Here is a 19,009-nt window from a genome sequence, read left to right on the forward strand (position 1 = left end):
CAGAGGCTGTACACTGGTACATATGCGGGCTGGAGGTACAGGGAATCCAGGGTGGATGATACCTTCAGGACCAAGGGTGTGAGGGACGATGCTGGGAGAGTGGAGGGTGAGTGGGTTGGAAAGGGAGAACTGATTACAAGGATCCACAAGTGACCTCTTCCCTGGGAGAGGGACAGCAGAGAAGGGGGGAAGGGAGACTCCGGATAGGGCAAGATATGACAAAATAATGATGTATAAATTACCAAGGGCACATGAGGGAGGGGGGAAAGGGGAGGGAGGGGGGAAAAAAAGAGGACCTGATGCAGGGGGCTTAGGTGGAGAGCAAATGCCTTGAGAATGATTGGGGCAGGGAATGTATGGATGTGCTTTATACAATTGATGTATGTATATGTATGGATTGTGATAAGAGTTGTATGAGTCCCTAATAAAATGTAAAAAAGAAAAGAGGAGAAAAATGATTAGGGCAAAGACTGTACAGATGTGCTTTATACAATTGATGTATGTATATGTATGAACTGTGATAAGAATTGTATGAGCCCCAATAAGTTGTTAAAAAAAAAAAAGAAATGTGTGTGATTCAAAGCATCAGTCAGCTCTCTGAGAGCAGTAGCACACTGCTTCTTTAAAGAGGTACCTTCCTGAAAGCCATGTGATGCTGCTCTGTTCTACCCCATCAATCAGAACGGACTTGGTGGCAATGGTTTAAGGTTTGGTGATTGACTTATTTCAGCTGCCATAATGTCTTCCATATCCATCCACTTTATTGGTGACTTTAATTGTATAATTTTTCTGTAATGCTGAAAATTATCCCATTGTACCACATTTTGTTTATCTATTACTGTGTGGTTGGGCAATTAGGTGGTTTCTGCTTTCTGCTCTTGTGACTAGTGCTACAATGAACATAGTTGTGCATGTGTCTGTTTGTCGCCCTTCTGCTAGGTCTCTAGGGAATCAAGGAGTGAGATTTTGTTACCAATGACAGTTTTATCTTTAGTGTTTCAAGGAATGTACAGTTTTACATTTTGCAGATCCATCAGCAGTGCACAAGGATTCCAGTCTCCTTGCCTGAAATGGATATTGTATTAGTGTTCTGTTGGTAGGATTATCCATAGTAGTTTTAACGTGTATCCATCTACTGTGTGATTGTTTTCACATTTGAATCCACCAGCTGTTCTTTGGGAGAAAGACAGGACTTTCAGCTCCCATGAAGCGTTGCCGTCTCAGATACTTCTGTGTCTGGTAGTGACTCCGTGATAGGCATCGACTCCATGGCAGGAGTGAGGAAACCTAACAATCACGCCCATCTTTCCATGGGTTTGTTTTGCCATTTGAACATCTTCCAGGAATCATGCATAGTCTTTGTCCATTTTTACGTGGGTTGTCTGGATTTTCTGTTGTTGGGTTCTTGAAATGTTCTATGAATGTTAAGTATATTTCTTTCTTTCTTTTTTTAAAAACTCCTCTGACAAAACCATTTGATGAGCACAACTCTCTAGACTAATTTTTTAAAAATTTAATCATTTTATTGGGGACTTATACAACTCTTATCAGAATCCATGCATCAGTTGAATCGGGGATGTTTGTAAATATGTTGCCCTCAATCTCTTCTAGACATTTACTTCTATTGAGCCCTCAGTACCAGCTCCTTGAGCTCTAGACTAATTGTTATGAAGATTCTGTTTTGCTTCTCTTTTCTTCTGCTGCTTATGCAATGTTAATTATATCTAACAAACCATCATTAAGAACAAGCAGCAAACCGTAGGCTTCAAGCTGTTTCTTATGCCCTTTCCCAATAACCCTGCCTTGCACTTAAAATTAATTTCTTCATCTACTTTGAGTTAATGTTTTATGGTGTGTTTCATTTTTATGTATATGGTTATCCACTTGCTAGTACCATTTATTGAAGGAACTTCACATTTATTAAATAAGCTCAAAATTCTCTGTAGTTTATAAACTAGCCTTGTCTAAATTCACAAAGAGATCAAGATACCTGTTAAATTATTTGCTTGACATCTTCTTGACTGCGTAATTAAGATACTTAGAATCACATAATTGGTTCTTTTTGCAGGGTCAGATGATACACAATTGATTTTCAGCTTCAATGAACCCACTAAGAAAACCGCAAATTAACAAAGTTCTTTTCGACTCTATTCTCCACATGAAATATTAAGCTCCTTTCTCCCCGACTACTCTCTCCTCCTTCTGTTTCCCTCCCTTCTCCTTCCAGTGTTCCTTGCACCATAATCCTCTCCTCCTCCTCTCACCCTTCTTTCTCTTTCTCCTTTGTATTTTCTATCCTTCCTTCTCTCTCATTGTGATTTTCAATGCCTTCTTTACTTGGTTCATTTTTAAGTTCAATATCTTAATAGCAGTGTTCACGTTCAAGTATAGAATACTTTCCCATAATCACCAAAATTCTCCTATGCAATACTGGTCACAAGCATAGGAATCATTGAAAGAATGTGAGTGAAGTCAAGGGGACAGGGTGGTTTATAGCTGGATTGGGAAAAATGTCCAGCATCAATCTAAGAAATATTTATCTTGTTCAGTCAACATCAGTAAGGTATGAATATTTTAATGCAGAATGACATATTCAGATCTCCATTTTTGCAAGATAATTCAGAATAGCATAGACGAAGAGTATGTATTTGAGAGTCAAAGAGGCAAAGAGATAAATTTGGAAACTATTATGATAATTCAAGAAGTAATGCTTTATTGAGAGCCTGAATCCAGACATTAGCATGGCATGAGTGAGAGAAAGCTTTTCTTCACCCCTCCTCCTTCCTCTCCTCTGCAGGACCAATCCCACCTCCCCCCCACCAAAATCAAAAACATATCTTCAATCCATGCATACATATGTATATAAACAATTGCGTACTTTACAGATCACTACCTGTGTTTAGTTGACATGGAATTGATTCAGACCAAGGAAAACTACATAAACCTTTAAAAAATTATAAAGATTCTTGTCTACAATAATATCTGTCAAAGTTCCTAAGAGAGATCACGTGAAATGGGTGCCATGCAAAGGATAGTAAGGCTATTTAAGTAGTCAATAGATGGTGAGAAATTTGCAAACAGATATAATTATTATTGAATATCAATAGTGACACGTCTCAGTCTGAAAACAGATACCATATGAATATCCCTTCTTCTACCTAGGTTTCCACATATCATCTATTTATGAGTCTCTTTCTGTTAAAAATATCAAAGATACTTTTTTTCTGATATTGGCCACTGTATGCATTAAGTGAAACTTTCATTTAAAAATTGACAACATCAGACACCTAATTTGATGTACCTAGTTGAAATAAACCAAAAAAAATGCTATTTAAATGTACACATAAAAAAGCAAGTCTTTCTCTAATCATTATTCTTGGTCATAGCCCTCAGTATAATCTCATTTTAACCAGTTCTGTTTTACTTTCTCACTATATGTGTGCATGCAATTTCAGGAGCAGCTAATTTTCAGGTATTTATTAGCTCTTTGCATGAAGGACGCAAGGTTGAGCTTGCTTCTTTTGTTCTTACTATACGGTCCATCAATGTTTTACTGTTAAACACTATGTTTAAATTGTTTCAATAATATGTAAATATTTATTTCTTAACCTATTGGTGTGACTAATTTTAATGAAATCTGATTACCATTCTTGGCAAGGAAGGCTTTTTTTTCTTTCCTTACCTGAATATTTTCAATAGTATCTGTTACTCCAAAGTATAGAATATGTTTTAAGGATCTAGAAACCGGAATACTTTCCCCCCTCATTTTTACCTGGTGTTTTTGTTTGTTTTGTTTTTGTTTTACTCCATCTATTTTACATCTGGGGATTTTCTTGATTAGTTGGTCTCATTGATTTGTACTTTGTCTGCTGAAACTCTTACTAGGTATTTTTTTAGTGTAAAAGAGGAAGATCCTTCACACTCAGGACTGACGGAGTGGGCACAACTGTGTGCTCAGAGAGAACAACTCTGAGGACGATGCAGCCCGCCGGTGTTTCTGTCTGCTGTGCCTCGGTGGCAATGCGTTGAAACCAACTAGATGGCATTTCACAACAACAGATGATTACTATTTTATGTAGTCAGTTTTTTCTTTTTAATCACATTTTCATCTAAGCATTCTTTTCTCCTTCTGTGAAAAATTTGCTGAATATTTCATTTTATTTTACATTAATTATATATATTTTTAATTTCTAATAACTCTTCACCCTTCTTTTTTTCCTAAATGTAAGGATTTATCAAATATTTTCTAGTGGTCTAGCTGTTAGGTTAAATTTTTACTAATTGACACTTAATGTTTCCTGAATTATCCTGAACAGAAATTCTAGCAATTTATCTTCACTTTTTCCATTTTGTTGTTGGTACCATCAAATGCTTTAGTGACCGCTCCCCACTAGGTCCTGCAAGCTCAGCATGTAACTTGAACTAGTGGGACTCTCCGACTTCATGCTTGAATGTGCTGGAAAAGCAGTGATCAGATGCTTCCGCACGTTCACGCATGCTCTCTAAGTGGCAGGATGGTGAGAACTTTATGAGAGACTTAAGCCCAACATGCAGAACTAACCTTGAGCAAACACCTGCCAGCATCGCTGTGTCTCTCTAGCCAGTAGCTACGTGGGGCTTCCATAGGTGAGGGTCTTCTGGAGAAGGCTCATTTTTCACATGCCAGGCTTTACGTCATTTTTCCACATCACCACTCTCTCCACCTCACCGTGTACTCCTTCATGGGTTTGACCAACAACTCGCATGACCATGTTCCCAGTGCCTGGGCCTCTTCTGAGCTCTAACTTCCTTTGTTCTGCTCTATCCTTTCGCTGACCCAATATTCCGAGAAGCTGGATTGTATCAAGAAGAACGTGACATTAGGATTGAAGCAGGCTTATTAAAAAGCTTCAATCTGCAAATGATACAACCTTGCTTCCTGAAGCACTCACTGGTAAAGATCAATGAATATAGCCACTGGATGGATTGTAACTCTATGTAAAGAAAACAAAACCAAAACTCACACTGTATTAGTAAGCAACATCATGATTAGCAGAGGAAAAATGGAAGACCTAAATGATTTCATTTCAGTTGGTTGAATGGTCAGCGTTCATGAAAACAATGGTGAAGAAATTCAGTGGTGGATTGCACTGAGAAATTCGCTGAGGAAACCTCTTCAAAGTGCTGAAAATATGCCACTTTGAAAACTAACCTGCATCTGAAACAGGCCGTGCCTCTCACTGACATCCAGTCAGTGCCTACTCATAGCGATTCTTTAATTAGAAAGGGGGAACGGCCCTTGTGAGTTTCTGAGACTGTAGCTGTTGACAGGAGTAGAAAGCCCCGTTGCTCTCTCCTGGAGCCCTGGTGGTTTCAAACTGTTGACCTTGCAGTTAACAGCCCAACATGTAACCATTATATCATGAGTGTGAAGGATGGACAATGAATTTGAGGCTGAATAACTGATATCTTAGCTTTATGCAGGAACCTTGGTGGGGTAGTGGTTAGGGGTTGGGATGTGATCCTCATGGTTGACAGTTCAAAACCACCAGCAGTTCCATGAGACAAAGTCTCTACTCCAATAAACAGTTACAATCTCGAAAACTCCCAGGGATGTCACTATGGGTCAGTATTGATGCCAGGGCAATGAGTTTGGACTTTGGTTTAGCTTTATGGTGTCAGTGAAGAATATTTAATATAGATCCAGGAAGAATTAACAAATATATATTTGAAGAAGAGCAGTTAGACTGTTCCTTAGAAGAAAGAATGGTGAGTCTTTTATTTCCCTTTATTTGAACATGTTATCCATCTCCCTTAAGAATAACATCATGCTTGGCAAAGTAGAAAATCAATGAAAGAGAGGAAGATTTTCAATGACATGGATCAATACAGTAGCTGTAATAATGAGCTAAGAAAGATAACAAGGATTGCGAATATGGTGCAGTACCTCTGCTCTGTACTTAAGTTTAATATGAGTCAAAATTTATTTGAGAGAACCTAACAAAAATAATAACATGTTATCCTTTGACATATTTTCATTTCAGAAATTCATCACAAAATCTGACATGCCAATTGACAGCCTTCCATTCCCAAGACACATAGGAAATCTCCTTATGATATTAAGGGTGATTTTCTAACTTTTCCACCTCTTTACTGACTAGTGCAGATTTTTGAAAGGAAGATAAAGAACATCTGTTCATAGTCTGGCATTCTTGTGTGCAATATAGGAAATCAATCATTAGATTTTTAAGGCAATATTTTAATATTAATAATATTACCTGATATTATTTTATTTACATGACTTATATTTGATGACATTATTAGCATACTATGATATAAAATAATATAAGTATTTAAATATATAATTTTATTTCTTATTAAATACTTTATTAATATTACTCATTTGCATTAATATATGTCTTGGGTTTAAAAATATATTTAACTATATTATTAACTATATATTTAAGCATATTGTTAACAGTAAGTATGTAATAGCTTATAGACACACACTCCTTTGATATTAAAACTGGGCTCAATTTCTCAAAATGATATCCAGAGCTACATTGTTTGTTTAAAAAGGTTTTAAAAATGCACATTCAAAAATTTAATTTAAGGTGAAAGTATATCCTATTCAGCTATGTTGCTATTTTATGTCATAAAAATGTTTTTCTTTTTAGTGTTTGAGAAATTTCAAAGTGCACAACATAGGTAACATTTCAGATAAATAAAGCATGAAGTACACATATTTCTTTTTTAAAACCTTTAATTGTGAATTAGAATTAGATGTTCATGTCAGATCATTATTTTTGTATTAAACAACTTAACCAACATATAAAATTCCTGTCCTACCTTACCCCGCTCCACCTTTTATTCAACCCTTTCATAGCATGTTTATATTTATTTATTACATCATTTCATTGGGGCTCTTGCAGCTCATATAACATTCCACACAATAATTGTATCAAGCATATTTGTACATAAGTTGCAATCAGCATTACCATAACATTCTACTGAGTCCTTAGTATAAGCTCCTCTTTTTCCCCACCCTCCTCCACCCTCCTTCCCTGATATATCCTTGATCAATTATTTATTGTTATTTTGTATTTTACACTGTCCATTGTCTCTCTTCATCCACATTTCTGTTCATCCCTTTCCATGAGGGGGAGGCTATATATCCAATCTTGTGATGGGTTCCCTCTTTCTCACCCTTCCCCCTCCAACACCATCCCCCTACTCTCATGATATTGTTACTCCTATTACTGTACCCGAGGGGTTTATCTTTTCTGAATTCCTTGTGTCTATGTTGAGAACTCTTATCTGTACCAATGTGTGTCCTCCAGTCTAGCCAGATTTCTAAGTTAGAACTGGGTCATGGTAGAGCAGGGTGGGTGGTGGGTGGTGGGGAGTATTCAGGAACTAGAGGTATGATGTGTGATTGATCAGTGCTATTCTGCACACTTGCTTTAAGATTCCCTTCCTATGTCACTTCAATGGGGAGATATTCATTTATTTACAGTAAGGCTTTGGGTCTCCACAAGACATTCCCTCTTTTTTTTTTTAAACGTTTGATCCCTGATACCTGATCCTGTCAATACCTCATGATCACACAGACTGGTGGGCTTCTTCCATGTGGGCTTATTTGCTTCCTTGCTAGGTGGCTGCTTGTTTGACTTCAAGCCTCTAAGACCCCAGACGTTATGTCTTTTGATAGCTGGGCATGCACACATTTTGTCTTCAGCAATCGTGTCAGGAAGGTGAGTATCAAAGACTGACAGGTTATCAGAACAAAGTGTTCCTGTATTAAGGGCGGCATTGAGTAGAGGCCCAAAGTCCATCTACTATCTTAATACTTATCATATAAATATAAGTACATGGGCTCTAGTCCTTTCATTACAAATAAATATATTTACATAGATAATGCCAGTAGTTATACCTCTATAAATAGCTTTTTGCCTCCTATTTCTTTCACCTTCCTCCTATCCCACTATCATGCTTACCAGCATTTGGCTTCAGCATTTCCTCTAGGCGCTCTTGATCAAGCCCCACCAGCATTATATACCCTCCTCACCAACAATTTTAATCTCATGTTGTTCCCTTGTCTCTGAGTTTCTTGGCTCCCCACTCCCCCTCCCCGCCCCCTCCTTTACCAAGGCCCCTTTGGAAATGTGGGTCCCATAGTTTTCTCCCTGGGATTATTTATTCTACTTATCTTATATAGGTAGACATAGAAAGAAAGGAAAACAAACAAAAACAAATATGAAAACATAATAAAACAAATAAACAGAAAAAGAGGAGAAAAAAAGATAGTTCCAGGTCTGTCTGCTGACCCTTATAGGTGTTTTCTGATCAAGTCTGATAAGGTGCCAAGCCCTGTCCCCCAAGGCAGAAGTCTCTTTTCCGGATTCTTTGGGGACTTGGTTACTTTGCTCCCCTTGCTGCACAGTTGCACTCCCTTTGAGGCAGACCAGTACACTTTCCACACCACGTCCCCAGTGCTGTCCCCTGTAGTGCTTTGGGCCAGTGAGGGAGTATCCTGTCTCCTGGTGGGGCTGGCCCTACTGTCCTCTCTATTTTTTGACCAGGGAGGTCAACCCTGGGCTTGATGGGCCATGATGAGATATTCTCTCTCTCTCTCTCTCTCTCTCTCTCTCTCTCTCTCTCTCTCTCTCTCTCTCTCTCTCTTCTCTCTTCTCTCTTCTCTCTTCTCTCTTCTCTCTTCTCTCTTCTCTCTTCTCTCTTCTCTCTTCTCTCTTCTCTCTTCTCTCTTCTCTCTTCTCTCTTCTCTCTTCTCTCTTCTCTCTTCTCTCTTCTCTCTTCTCTCTTCTCTCTTCTCTCTTCTCTCTTCTCTCTTCTCTCTTCTCTCTTCTCTCTTCTCTCTTCTCTCTCTCTCTCTCTCTCTCTCTCTCTCTCTCTCTCTCTCTCTCTCTCTCTCTCTCTCTCTCTCTTAGTTCACTCCTGTGTGGTCTGGACAGACCCACCTCTCTCCCTGGCCTATATCTTCACTGTTGTCCTCTGTATTACCTTCTTCTGGGGAGAGGTCAACCTAGCTTGCCTTGGGCCCAGCCTCGTATTCCTCTCTATTAGTTCACTGCTCCATAGCAATGTATTGCCTTCAAGGCGCGGCATTCTGGGATGGGGTCATGTCCCTCTCTCCCTTTCCTGTGGAGACATAGAAAATACTCTCCCCTTGGGGGTACTAGTGCCCTGTTCCCCATCACCCTAGTTCTTTCACCAGTCTTCCAGTGGATTCAAATTTAGAAATTGCTGTGACAAACAACTTTGTAAAAATGTTTATTCCCAATTCTTTGCTATTTATGCCATTACATAGGTAGCGCATTTCTGTTCAGTTGTATCGTTCAATAATATGATCACTTTCAATAGATGATTTGTGTTTCTTTCAGGGAAACCTGTTGATATAATGTATTATGGATACATAAACTTCTAAAGATATTGCTCCCTAAAGATTAGCCTATTTTCTTTTTTCCCTAAATGTTATTTTTTATTGTTTAGAATTAAATATAGACATACACCAATTCGAATGTTCCTGCATGTAAAATTCAGTGGCACTTATTCAAATGTAAACATTTACACCTTCTTCTGAATCATTCCTCTCACATTAGCATAAAATTAGTGCCCACTAAGTGTCCTTTCTTGTCAAGCTGCTATTGTCTGTTTGATCCCATTTAGACGCTTCTCAAAAGTGCATAATGATCAAGGCAAAACTCTTTAATAGTTAAAGTAAAGCATGGTTCCGTTTTAAGATAACTCCAATATTCATATATCTATATGTAGAAAGGGCAGCCGCTTCAGTAGCTCATTTGTCATCCACAATTTCAGAAAGTCTCAGTCAAGAGAATGTAAAATTCTGGTTCACATCCTGCCCTCCAACCCCAAGCCCTTTGAATACGATTCTTCTATCGAATCTTTGACGAAAATTTTCATTAATGGCAGCCAGGCACCAGACAAATGTTGTCTATTTTCAGGTTTCCTTGGGGAGGCCTTTGTTCCTGGAGACAATTGGCTCCATATTTTCCTGCTATTCATGACTATCCTTTTTTCTTGCTACAGCTGAATGGAAAAAAACGACTGTGTCTTGGATGACCACTTGCAATCGTTTAGGACCCCGGGTAGAACACCTTCATTTTGCAGAGAGAATGGAGGCACCGAACATCTCATTGTGGCGACTACCTGGGATGTTCCAAGAAACCATGATCCTAAGCATCCAAACTAAGGCACTATATATCACATGAGAAGTCGAAGCATTTGCTGTTTATTGTTTTTGGACATTATGCATATAGCTATCTCACAACTTTTAAGCAGGCAACTGGCTAACAGCATTTACCGTGCTCTTCACTGCAATCCGACACTTAACTAATGTGATTTAGATGTCATCGTCAGAGCCTTTCCCCCCACTCTCGCCCGATTGTTGTTGGGAGGGGCTGGGAAGCCTGTTTCATCATACAGCAAGCAATGCTCACAGAAGGAAATTCTGGCCGGTTCTGCACCACCCTCAAAACTGCTGTTGTGATACAGCTCCTTGAAGCTACGGTGAAGAATCCTTATGGTTAAGGGCCTTCTTCTTTTTCCATTGACTTTCTAAATTTTGAAACATGAAGCCTTTTTCGAGAGATTGGTCATTGCTGATCATATGTGTACCATGCCTGACATGAAATTTCTCCATTCGGGCTGGTCTTAGATTTGTTTGCTCCTCTGGCCACCCACAGTCCTTTCAATCACTTTCACCAACACTACAATTCAAAAGCATCAACTTTCTTTCATTTTCCTTGTTCACTGTCAAACTTTCACATGCCTATGAGACAATTGAAATAATATGTCTTGGCCCAGGCAACCACATGATATCCTTACTCTCCAACACTAAAGAGAATTGTGCAGCACATCTGCGCAATATGCCATTTTATTTCTTGGCTGCTGGTTCCTAGAGCATTGGCTGTGGATCCAACCAAAATTAAATGCTTGACAATTTTAATCATTTTATTCATTTATAAAATTGGTCTAGCGGTGAATATTTTGAGTTTCTTTACACTGAGTTATAATCCATATTAAAGGCTGCAGACCTTGACTATCTAGAGCAAATCCTTTAAGTCCTCATTGTATTCAGCAAGCAAGGTTGTGTCATCTTCCATTTGCAGATTGTTCTTAAAGTGTTGTAGTGGGTCATGTGTGGGACTGATAGCAATAAGATGAACAGTTTGAAATCTAAAGCTGCTCCCCAGGACAAAGATGATGCTTTAGATGTCTTGAACTATTTAAAGTCCCATAAACTCAAAGGGGAAGTTCTACTCTGTTGTATAGGGTTAGCATGAGTCAGAATTGACTTCACTGCAGTGAGTTTGGGGTTTGGACAAACCTGATGCAGTTGTTTTCTTCAAATAGTCCAGGTTCTTGGATTATTTGCTCAGCATACGGAGTGATATCCCAACACAGGCAACAAACCATGCTGCTGCACACCTCTCCTTATTTTAAGCCACATATTGCTTTGTTCTGTTCATATGACTGCCTCTTGGTCCCTGTACAGGTTCTATGTGAGCACAATGACATGGTTTGGAATCCCTGTTCCTTTTAATGCCATCCATTGTTTGCTATGCGCCACGCCATCATATGCCTTTTCACAGTCAATAAAACACGTGAATATCTTTCTGATATCCTCTGCTTTCATTCAATATCCATCTCATATCAGTAAGGTTACCCCTTATGCCACCGCTTCTGGATTCAGCTTGAATTTCTGGCAGCTTATTATTTCTGTAGTGTTGTAACTATTTAAAACTATCTTCAGTAAACATTCACTGTGTGAGCTATTAATGATAGTGTTCTATAATGTGTACATTCTTTTGGGTCCCCTTTCTTTTGAATGCCCACATGTATAAATGTCTTTCAGTTTGAGTTGTCTTACACATTTCATGGTGCTGAGGAGAGAATGTTGATTTGCTTGTTGATACATTTCCGTTGGTATTTTTTCTGTTGTTGGATTCTTGTTTTACGCTAGTGTCTTCACTGAAGCTTGATTTTTTTCCTTTGGTATCATTAGTTTTGATCAAATGCTACCTCTTGAAAGAATAGGATGTCAACCATTCCTTTTTTATAGTGATTGTGGATTTCTTCTTTTTATTTGTTCTTTCTCTTGTTAAATCATTTTATTGGGGGCTCATACAACTCTTATCACAATCCATACATACATAAATTGTGTAACGCACATCTGTTCTTTGGTGATTGATACCTGGTTCCTTTGACCCCTTGTGATCACACAGGCTGGTGTGCTTCTTCCGTGTGGGCTTTGTTGCTTTTGGGATAGATGACTGCTTTTTTACTTCAAGCCTTTAAGACCCCAGACGCTATATCTCTCGATAGCCGGGCACCATCAGCCATCTTCACTACCCTTACTTATGCACACATTTGTCTTCAGCATTTATGTGGGGAAGGTGATCACACAATGATGATTTTTGTTCTTTGGTGTCTGCTACCTGATCCCTTCAACACCTCGTGATCACACAGGCTTCTTCCCTGTGGGCTTTGTTGCTTCTTAGCTAGATGGCCGCTTGTTTACCTTCAAGCCTTTAAGACCCCAGATGCTATATCTTTTGATAGCCAGGAACTATCAGCTCTCTTCACCACATTTGCTTATGCACACATTTGTCTTCAGCGATCATGTCTGCAAGGGGGGTATCATGGAATGACCATTTAGTTGAGCAAAGTGTTCTTGTATTGAGGGAGTACGTGAGTTAAGGCCCAATGTCCATCTGCTACCCTACTACTAAACCTATACATATATGAACATAGATCTATTTCCATCATCATAAATATATTTACATATGTACATGCCTGTTTTTAGGCCTCTATGTATGCCCTTTGCCTTCTTTTGATACTTTCTGCATCATTTGATTATTTTGTCCACAGATCTTGGTTTAATTCAAGCCTTGATTTTTTTTCTTCAAGTATTTCAGTTCGAGATATGATGAACATGTTGTCTTTTCTTTGGTATTAAACTTCAGTTTTTTCATTATAATACTTTCTTATTTTGAATTGCCCTTTGAAATCTTCTGTTTAGCTTTTTTATCTCATCATTTATTCCATTTGATGGAGCTGCTCTACATTCATGAGTAAGTTTCAGAATCACATTGGCCCTTCCTTCATTTTTCTTTCCTTCCTTCTTTCCTTCCTGTGTCATATATATTCTTAAGATAATCTCTAAATTTGTCATCCATGGACATGTTTTGATGTGGAATAGACCGCTCATTGCTAATATATAAGTTGAAGTTGAAGAAAATATCACCCATGGCAACCACTAATAAACTTTGTTCTCTATCCCTTAGTCTTTCCTTTTTATAAAATATTTGTTTTTTGTGATTGGCTTATTTCATTCGGCACAATATATTCAAACTCTACTCATAATGCTATCTGTATCATGTCTTCATTTTTCTCCTCCCTGAATAATATTTCATTGTAATTATGTATCAAGTTTTGTTCATTCATTGTTCTGTTAAATACCATCTGAGTTGTTTCTACCATTTGGCTATTATGAATAATACCATAATTAAATATTAGTGTGCTTGTCCCTTTTTCAAATCTCTATGCAGTGCTATATATTATTTAATGTGGCTTTTCTAGCCCTAGTCTTTGTAATTCTCATCAAATGACTAGATAAGACTATGTAAATATGAGATGATTATGGTCCACAATGGCTCCCGAGTGAGGTTTGCTTACAAGTGGGGCTGCAAACTTCAAGTCCATCAGTTAGAAACCACCAGCTGCTCCTCAGGAGAAAGCAAAGGCTTTCTACCTCCATAAAGAGTTACCATCTTGCAAAGCCACAGGGGCAATTCCACTTTCTCTATAAGGTCGCCATGAGCTGGCATCAACTTGAAGACAGGGAGTTTGATTGTGGGCTACCTAAGGGACTGGATAGCTTGTCAGTAATGTCAATTAAGGACATGACCCCTTTGATGTGGTGGTACCAAACAAATAAGGTGCATTGAATCCAACTGTGTGGATTGGACAGTTTTGCCATTGTTCTAGGCTGAAAAATGAGCCATCCCAGCGACAGAAAGAGTAATCTCTAATACCAAGAAAGTTAGGAGTGAAGCGCATTCTTTGGACCCAAGATCACTGTAGTGAATTTACGAGATGCAGGAGAGAGCTGTGAAATAAGAGACAAAGAGAGATGGAGAGAAATGATAGCAGAGAAATAGCAGCAGTAGAGGCAATAGAACCAGTAGCAGGAGACAGAGCTATTTGAGGGAGTAGTCCCCCAAATGGAAAAAAGCTCCCCTCCCACCCACTCCTCACCCCACCCCCACTAGGCAAGCATCCAGCAACTTGCTCTGAGTTAGCGCATCCAGTGGCAGAGTGAATTTGTTTGTAAAAGCAGTTACCCTCAAACCTCGTTTTTTGTGATGGCAATTTAAGAGAACAGTGTGTGGCTGTGAATTTTTGTTTCTTGCTTGGGAAAAATGCCATAGAAACTGTTGTGATGTTGAACACAGCCTACAAGGACAGTTCTATGGGAAAAACTCCAGCGTACAAGGGGTTTTCTCATTTAATAAAGGTGAAACCTAGATTGATGACTAACCTCGTTCTGGATATCTGTCAATTCACCGAATGGACAAAAATATTGACTCAGAGCATTTGGAGTTCATTCCACCAGGTCAGACTGGTAATCAAGCTTTCTATTTAGAGATTCTGATAAAGATACCATAGCAGTGTGTGACAAAAAAGGCCTGATTAGTGGCAGTTGGGGGACTGGTTTTGTCACTACAGCAGTGCACCTGTTCATGCAGCCATCTCAGTGTGCCAATTTTTGGCAAAAACACTATGGCTCTCTTGTCCCACACACCTGACTCACCTGAACTTGCTCTATGCAACTTCTCTGTGTTTCCATGAATGAAGAGGGGCATGAAAGGACAGTGACTTGATGACACAGAAGAGGCGAAGAAAAAATGAGGGAGGTGCTGTCAGCCATCCAATCTGATGAGCTTGAAAAACGTTTTCTAGAATGGAATCATAAATTTGACAGATGTATTGACAGTAATGTAAACTACTTTGAAGGTGATAAGGTTGTTTGTTAAAACATGTACATACATAGCTTTGGAAAACAATTCCGTTTGGGCGGTTATCCCCTTGTGCCTTTCCCAGCACACTGAGCGAGTAAACAGAATACTTTTGACCAAGGAGTTTGCTAGCATCATGGGGTGTCCTTGAGAGCTTACTGGCAGAGCCTCAAGATCTTTGTAGCACTTACCATGAGCAGAGTGAGACATGCCTATGTGTGAACAGCTTGGAAGAAACGTGTGCATGCGTGTGACTGGGAGGTGGCTGTTCTCAGAAGAACTGTGTGCTTAATCATTTCTGACCATACATTGTAACCTTTATTTTCCCCTACAATAGTGACACTTTGTGAGGTTCATGTTACCATTACAAGGAAATATCAAACTCAGTAGAGAAGTAAAGAGTATTATTGGAAGGACAGTGGGTGTGAGAATTAGAAAAAAGATTAGAGGGTGGAGGCATGTCTGACCTCTGCCTCGTTGCATGGAGCTGAAGCTAACGATAATTCTTTCTCTTCTGGTAAATGTGAGAAAGGTTAGTTGGTGGAAACCTTGCACTGAACATGTCTATTGGCACCATTTGTCCAACCGTATGTGCTCACCTCACGTCTGTGTCACATTTGAGTAATTCTTACCACATTCAAAACCTTGTCCATCACATTAGTGCATGTTTAATAGATTACAATTTTGTGTAAACATAATTTCTATATGCACTCTCCAGAAAGAAAAGAAAACAAAAAAAATGTATGTGACTCACTTTATTACCCTTTAGTTTATTTCAGTGGTCAATAGCAGAACTTAGCATGATTGCTCTAAGGCATGCCTCGGCTTACTTATTCAAATTCAGTATAGGTCCAAATTTATTCAAGTTCCCATTTTAAAATCATATTAAAATAGATTTTCATAAAATGTTTACATTTCATGTCTTAGGAATTTTTCTAAAATGCAGAGTGAAAAAAAATCTGTAAACATTTTATGTGGGGACAATTGAAGAGATATTTAAAACAAGTCTTATAACCTCGAAATTATCTTTAATGTTTGAATCATTGAACTAATGATAATTATTAAAATTTGCATATCAAAATAATCTCGAAAATATATGGAAGTTTGCGAGATGAAGAGTCACTAAGCCTAAGAAAGCATCCTCAATGTCCCACAGAGCAGGTGGTGATTCCAACTGTGGAATTTGTGTTTAACCATTGGCCACATAACCTCTAATCCATGGGGACATATTATTCAAAATGTAGTGTCATAAAATATGAATTTAATATATGCCCAAAATCAATATGTTAATAATAATGACAATTATTACTGGGTGTGATGGAATAGATGCTATGAAATTGAGGACATGCTATGGAAGTTATTCATCAAACCTCCGTTAAAAGGAGCGAATACAATCCCCGGTACAAGAAAAGCTGCATTGGTAGAATACACATATTTTGAGCACCAATTACGTACAAACTGGCGTTTTCAACACTGCACATTCTCTCTCCCAAATGTGGTGCCTTGTGCTTATCCACATCCAAAGTCCATATATTTTTGTGTCCGTTCACACAGCTTCTCAAAGCGTCATTATTAAAGTGCTTTGGGTCGATTTTGATCTGGTTATTACTAAATAAATAATAAATAACATAATATGTAATACCAAACAATGGCATTTATAACATTGTGAAGGTTTAGTGTAGTCCGTCATGTTTAATTGTTATTTATTGAACAATCAAGTTTCTGTAGTTAGAAACATACATTGTACTTGGGCAGTGTTTCTCTTCTATATAATCTTTAGAATGTGGAAAATATTAAGCCATGTGTCACAAGTAAATTACACTCTGATCCAAAGGTTTGAGTTAAAAATAATACTTGAATTTTAGAAAACAAGATTATTTTTATTGCATACCACATGAGTTTCATTTAAGGAGACAAACTGGTTTGTCTTTATGATAGTTTTATTCACAAAACTCATCAATTATTTTCCGTAGATGTCCTCTGGTCTCCAACCTGGAACCACTCTGATTCCGATGAATAGCATCACTCTGCCGCCGGGGGAAGATGATTCTGGGTGCCAGTGTCTGGAGGGCAAGGATTGCACCAGCTTCTTCTGCTGCTTTGAAGACTGCAGAACAGGGTCTTGGCGGGAAGGAAGGATCCACATCCGCATTGCCAAAATCGACTCTTATTCTCGAATATTTTTCCCAACAGCTTTTGTCTTGTTTAATCTAGTATATTGGGTTGGCTATCTTTACTTATAAGTCCTGTTTCACAGATAAAGATATTAAGAATTCTAACCACATCCAATCAAATCTATTGTACTTCAATAATACGAAGTTCAAAATACAGAGAAACAAATGGTTAACTATGAGGAATATTGTAAGTATTTAAAGTTTTCCAAGATTTATAAATAGCAGCTTCTGCGATGATTTACTTAAGTATAAATGAACCAGTATATGAAAATACTATTTTATATTTTTACATTTTACTTTTACTTATAGTTTATTAGGACCGTGAATGTGTCAATTCTGTCATCCTAATTTTAAAGCAAGAAGGATTTTAATTCAACTTTATTTTAATGTAACCTACTAGTTTGTGTTTATAAAAGAGGGCTACCTGATATTTAATATTTATTTAGTTTTATGCCTAGAAAACATTTTAATATGATTGATTGGTTGTTTTATGTTTTTATGCCTAGTTTGCCATACAGATAGTTGAAAATATCAGCCCACAATATCTTTCCAAGATGTTCTACTCCCAAGAGGATATCTATTTGTGTTCTAATTCTTTATAAATTAAAGAAAATTTACTTAGGTCAATTTTCACCTGACTTTCAATCTATCTATATTTAAACTATCCTTGACACATGAATAAACAACTCCATTTACATTTAATTTTGGTGATTTATAAACTTAATGCAAATTAATAAAGTTATTTTTAATGCAAGATGGAAAAGAAAATCACAGGTGTTATGTTTGGCTTTTTTTCTTCCTCTGCCACACAGTACCTATAGAAGTATGAAGAGGATAACACTGATATGTTTAACTCAACTAATTAATAATGAAATTAAATGTAAAGAGAAATTGGCTCTACTCATTTTGCTCTATAACAGTGTTAAATGCATAATTAACAATTAAATTAAGAAACAATGATTGTATTCATATTTATTCATTCTATTTTTAAAGAACATAATATTGGCAATATATTTGCAATGTACTGATTATATGTTTTAAATATGTGTTATTAACAAAGGCATTGAAAGCCTGATACAGAGTGTGTAAATATAATAGTTTTCCAAATAGCTCTTTTGTTAACAAGAGACTTCCATCACTTTATTTCTGAAAATACTCAAAAGTAATTATTTATAAGAACTCTACATCCCCTCACCACTACCTATTTTACTGGAAAAATGATTAAGGTTAACTTGGAGGCAATTTAAAAAAACTGTTTCCATCTTCAAGAGGTATTATCAGATGAGGAATTCTTATGACTAAGCCCTTTGTTATAAAATATAAAAGAAGCCATCAACAATGCAGGCAGTATCTAACTTTGAATATATTCTCCCTAAACGGTTAGCAAATACAGGAGTGAGGTTCTGGGAGGGAAAGCAAATGTAATAAGTGGGCTTCTGGCTAGTTTTGGTTAGGTTTTCCGAGTATGTACTTGTTTGTAAATCTTTTTTAAAAAAATCATTTTATTGGAGGCTCATACAATTCTTATCACAACTCATACATACATCCATTGTGTCAAGATCATATGTACATTAGTTACCATCATCTTTCTCAAAGCATTTGCCTCCTACTTGAGCCCTTAATATCTGCTGCTCATTTTCCCCCTCCCTCCCCACTTCCCCCCAACCTCATGAACCCTTCATCATTCATCAATTATTATTATTTTGTCATATGCTACACTGTCTGATGTCTCCCCCTGCCCTCTTCTCTGCTGTCCCTCCCCTAGGGAGGAGGCTATACGTAGATTCATGTAAT

The 19,009-nt window shown here is 37.7% G+C and overlaps 1 protein-coding gene across 3 annotated transcripts in view; it reads left to right on the top strand.

The window, feature by feature from the left end:
- Nucleotides 1-17,284, top strand: part of GABRG1 (gamma-aminobutyric acid type A receptor subunit gamma1) — a 126,216-nt gene extending 108,932 nt beyond the window's left edge. For 2 of the 3 annotated variants that reach the window (XM_075544983.1, XM_075544984.1), the window contains one exon: nucleotides 17,015-17,284. In XM_075544983.1, coding sequence (XP_075401098.1) covers nucleotides 17,015-17,284 — 270 coding nt within the window. Of the gene's footprint in view, nucleotides 1-1,629; nucleotides 1,636-17,014 lie in introns of all 3 variants that reach the window. The other variant, XM_075544986.1, reaches the window with a different exon arrangement.
- The last annotated feature ends 1,725 nt before the right edge of the window (nucleotides 17,285-19,009 follow it).

The sequence above is a fragment of the Tenrec ecaudatus genome, chromosome 3 (genome assembly GCF_050624435.1).
Source record: "Tenrec ecaudatus isolate mTenEca1 chromosome 3, mTenEca1.hap1, whole genome shotgun sequence".
Classification (NCBI taxonomy): Eukaryota; Metazoa; Chordata; class Mammalia; order Afrosoricida; family Tenrecidae; genus Tenrec; species Tenrec ecaudatus.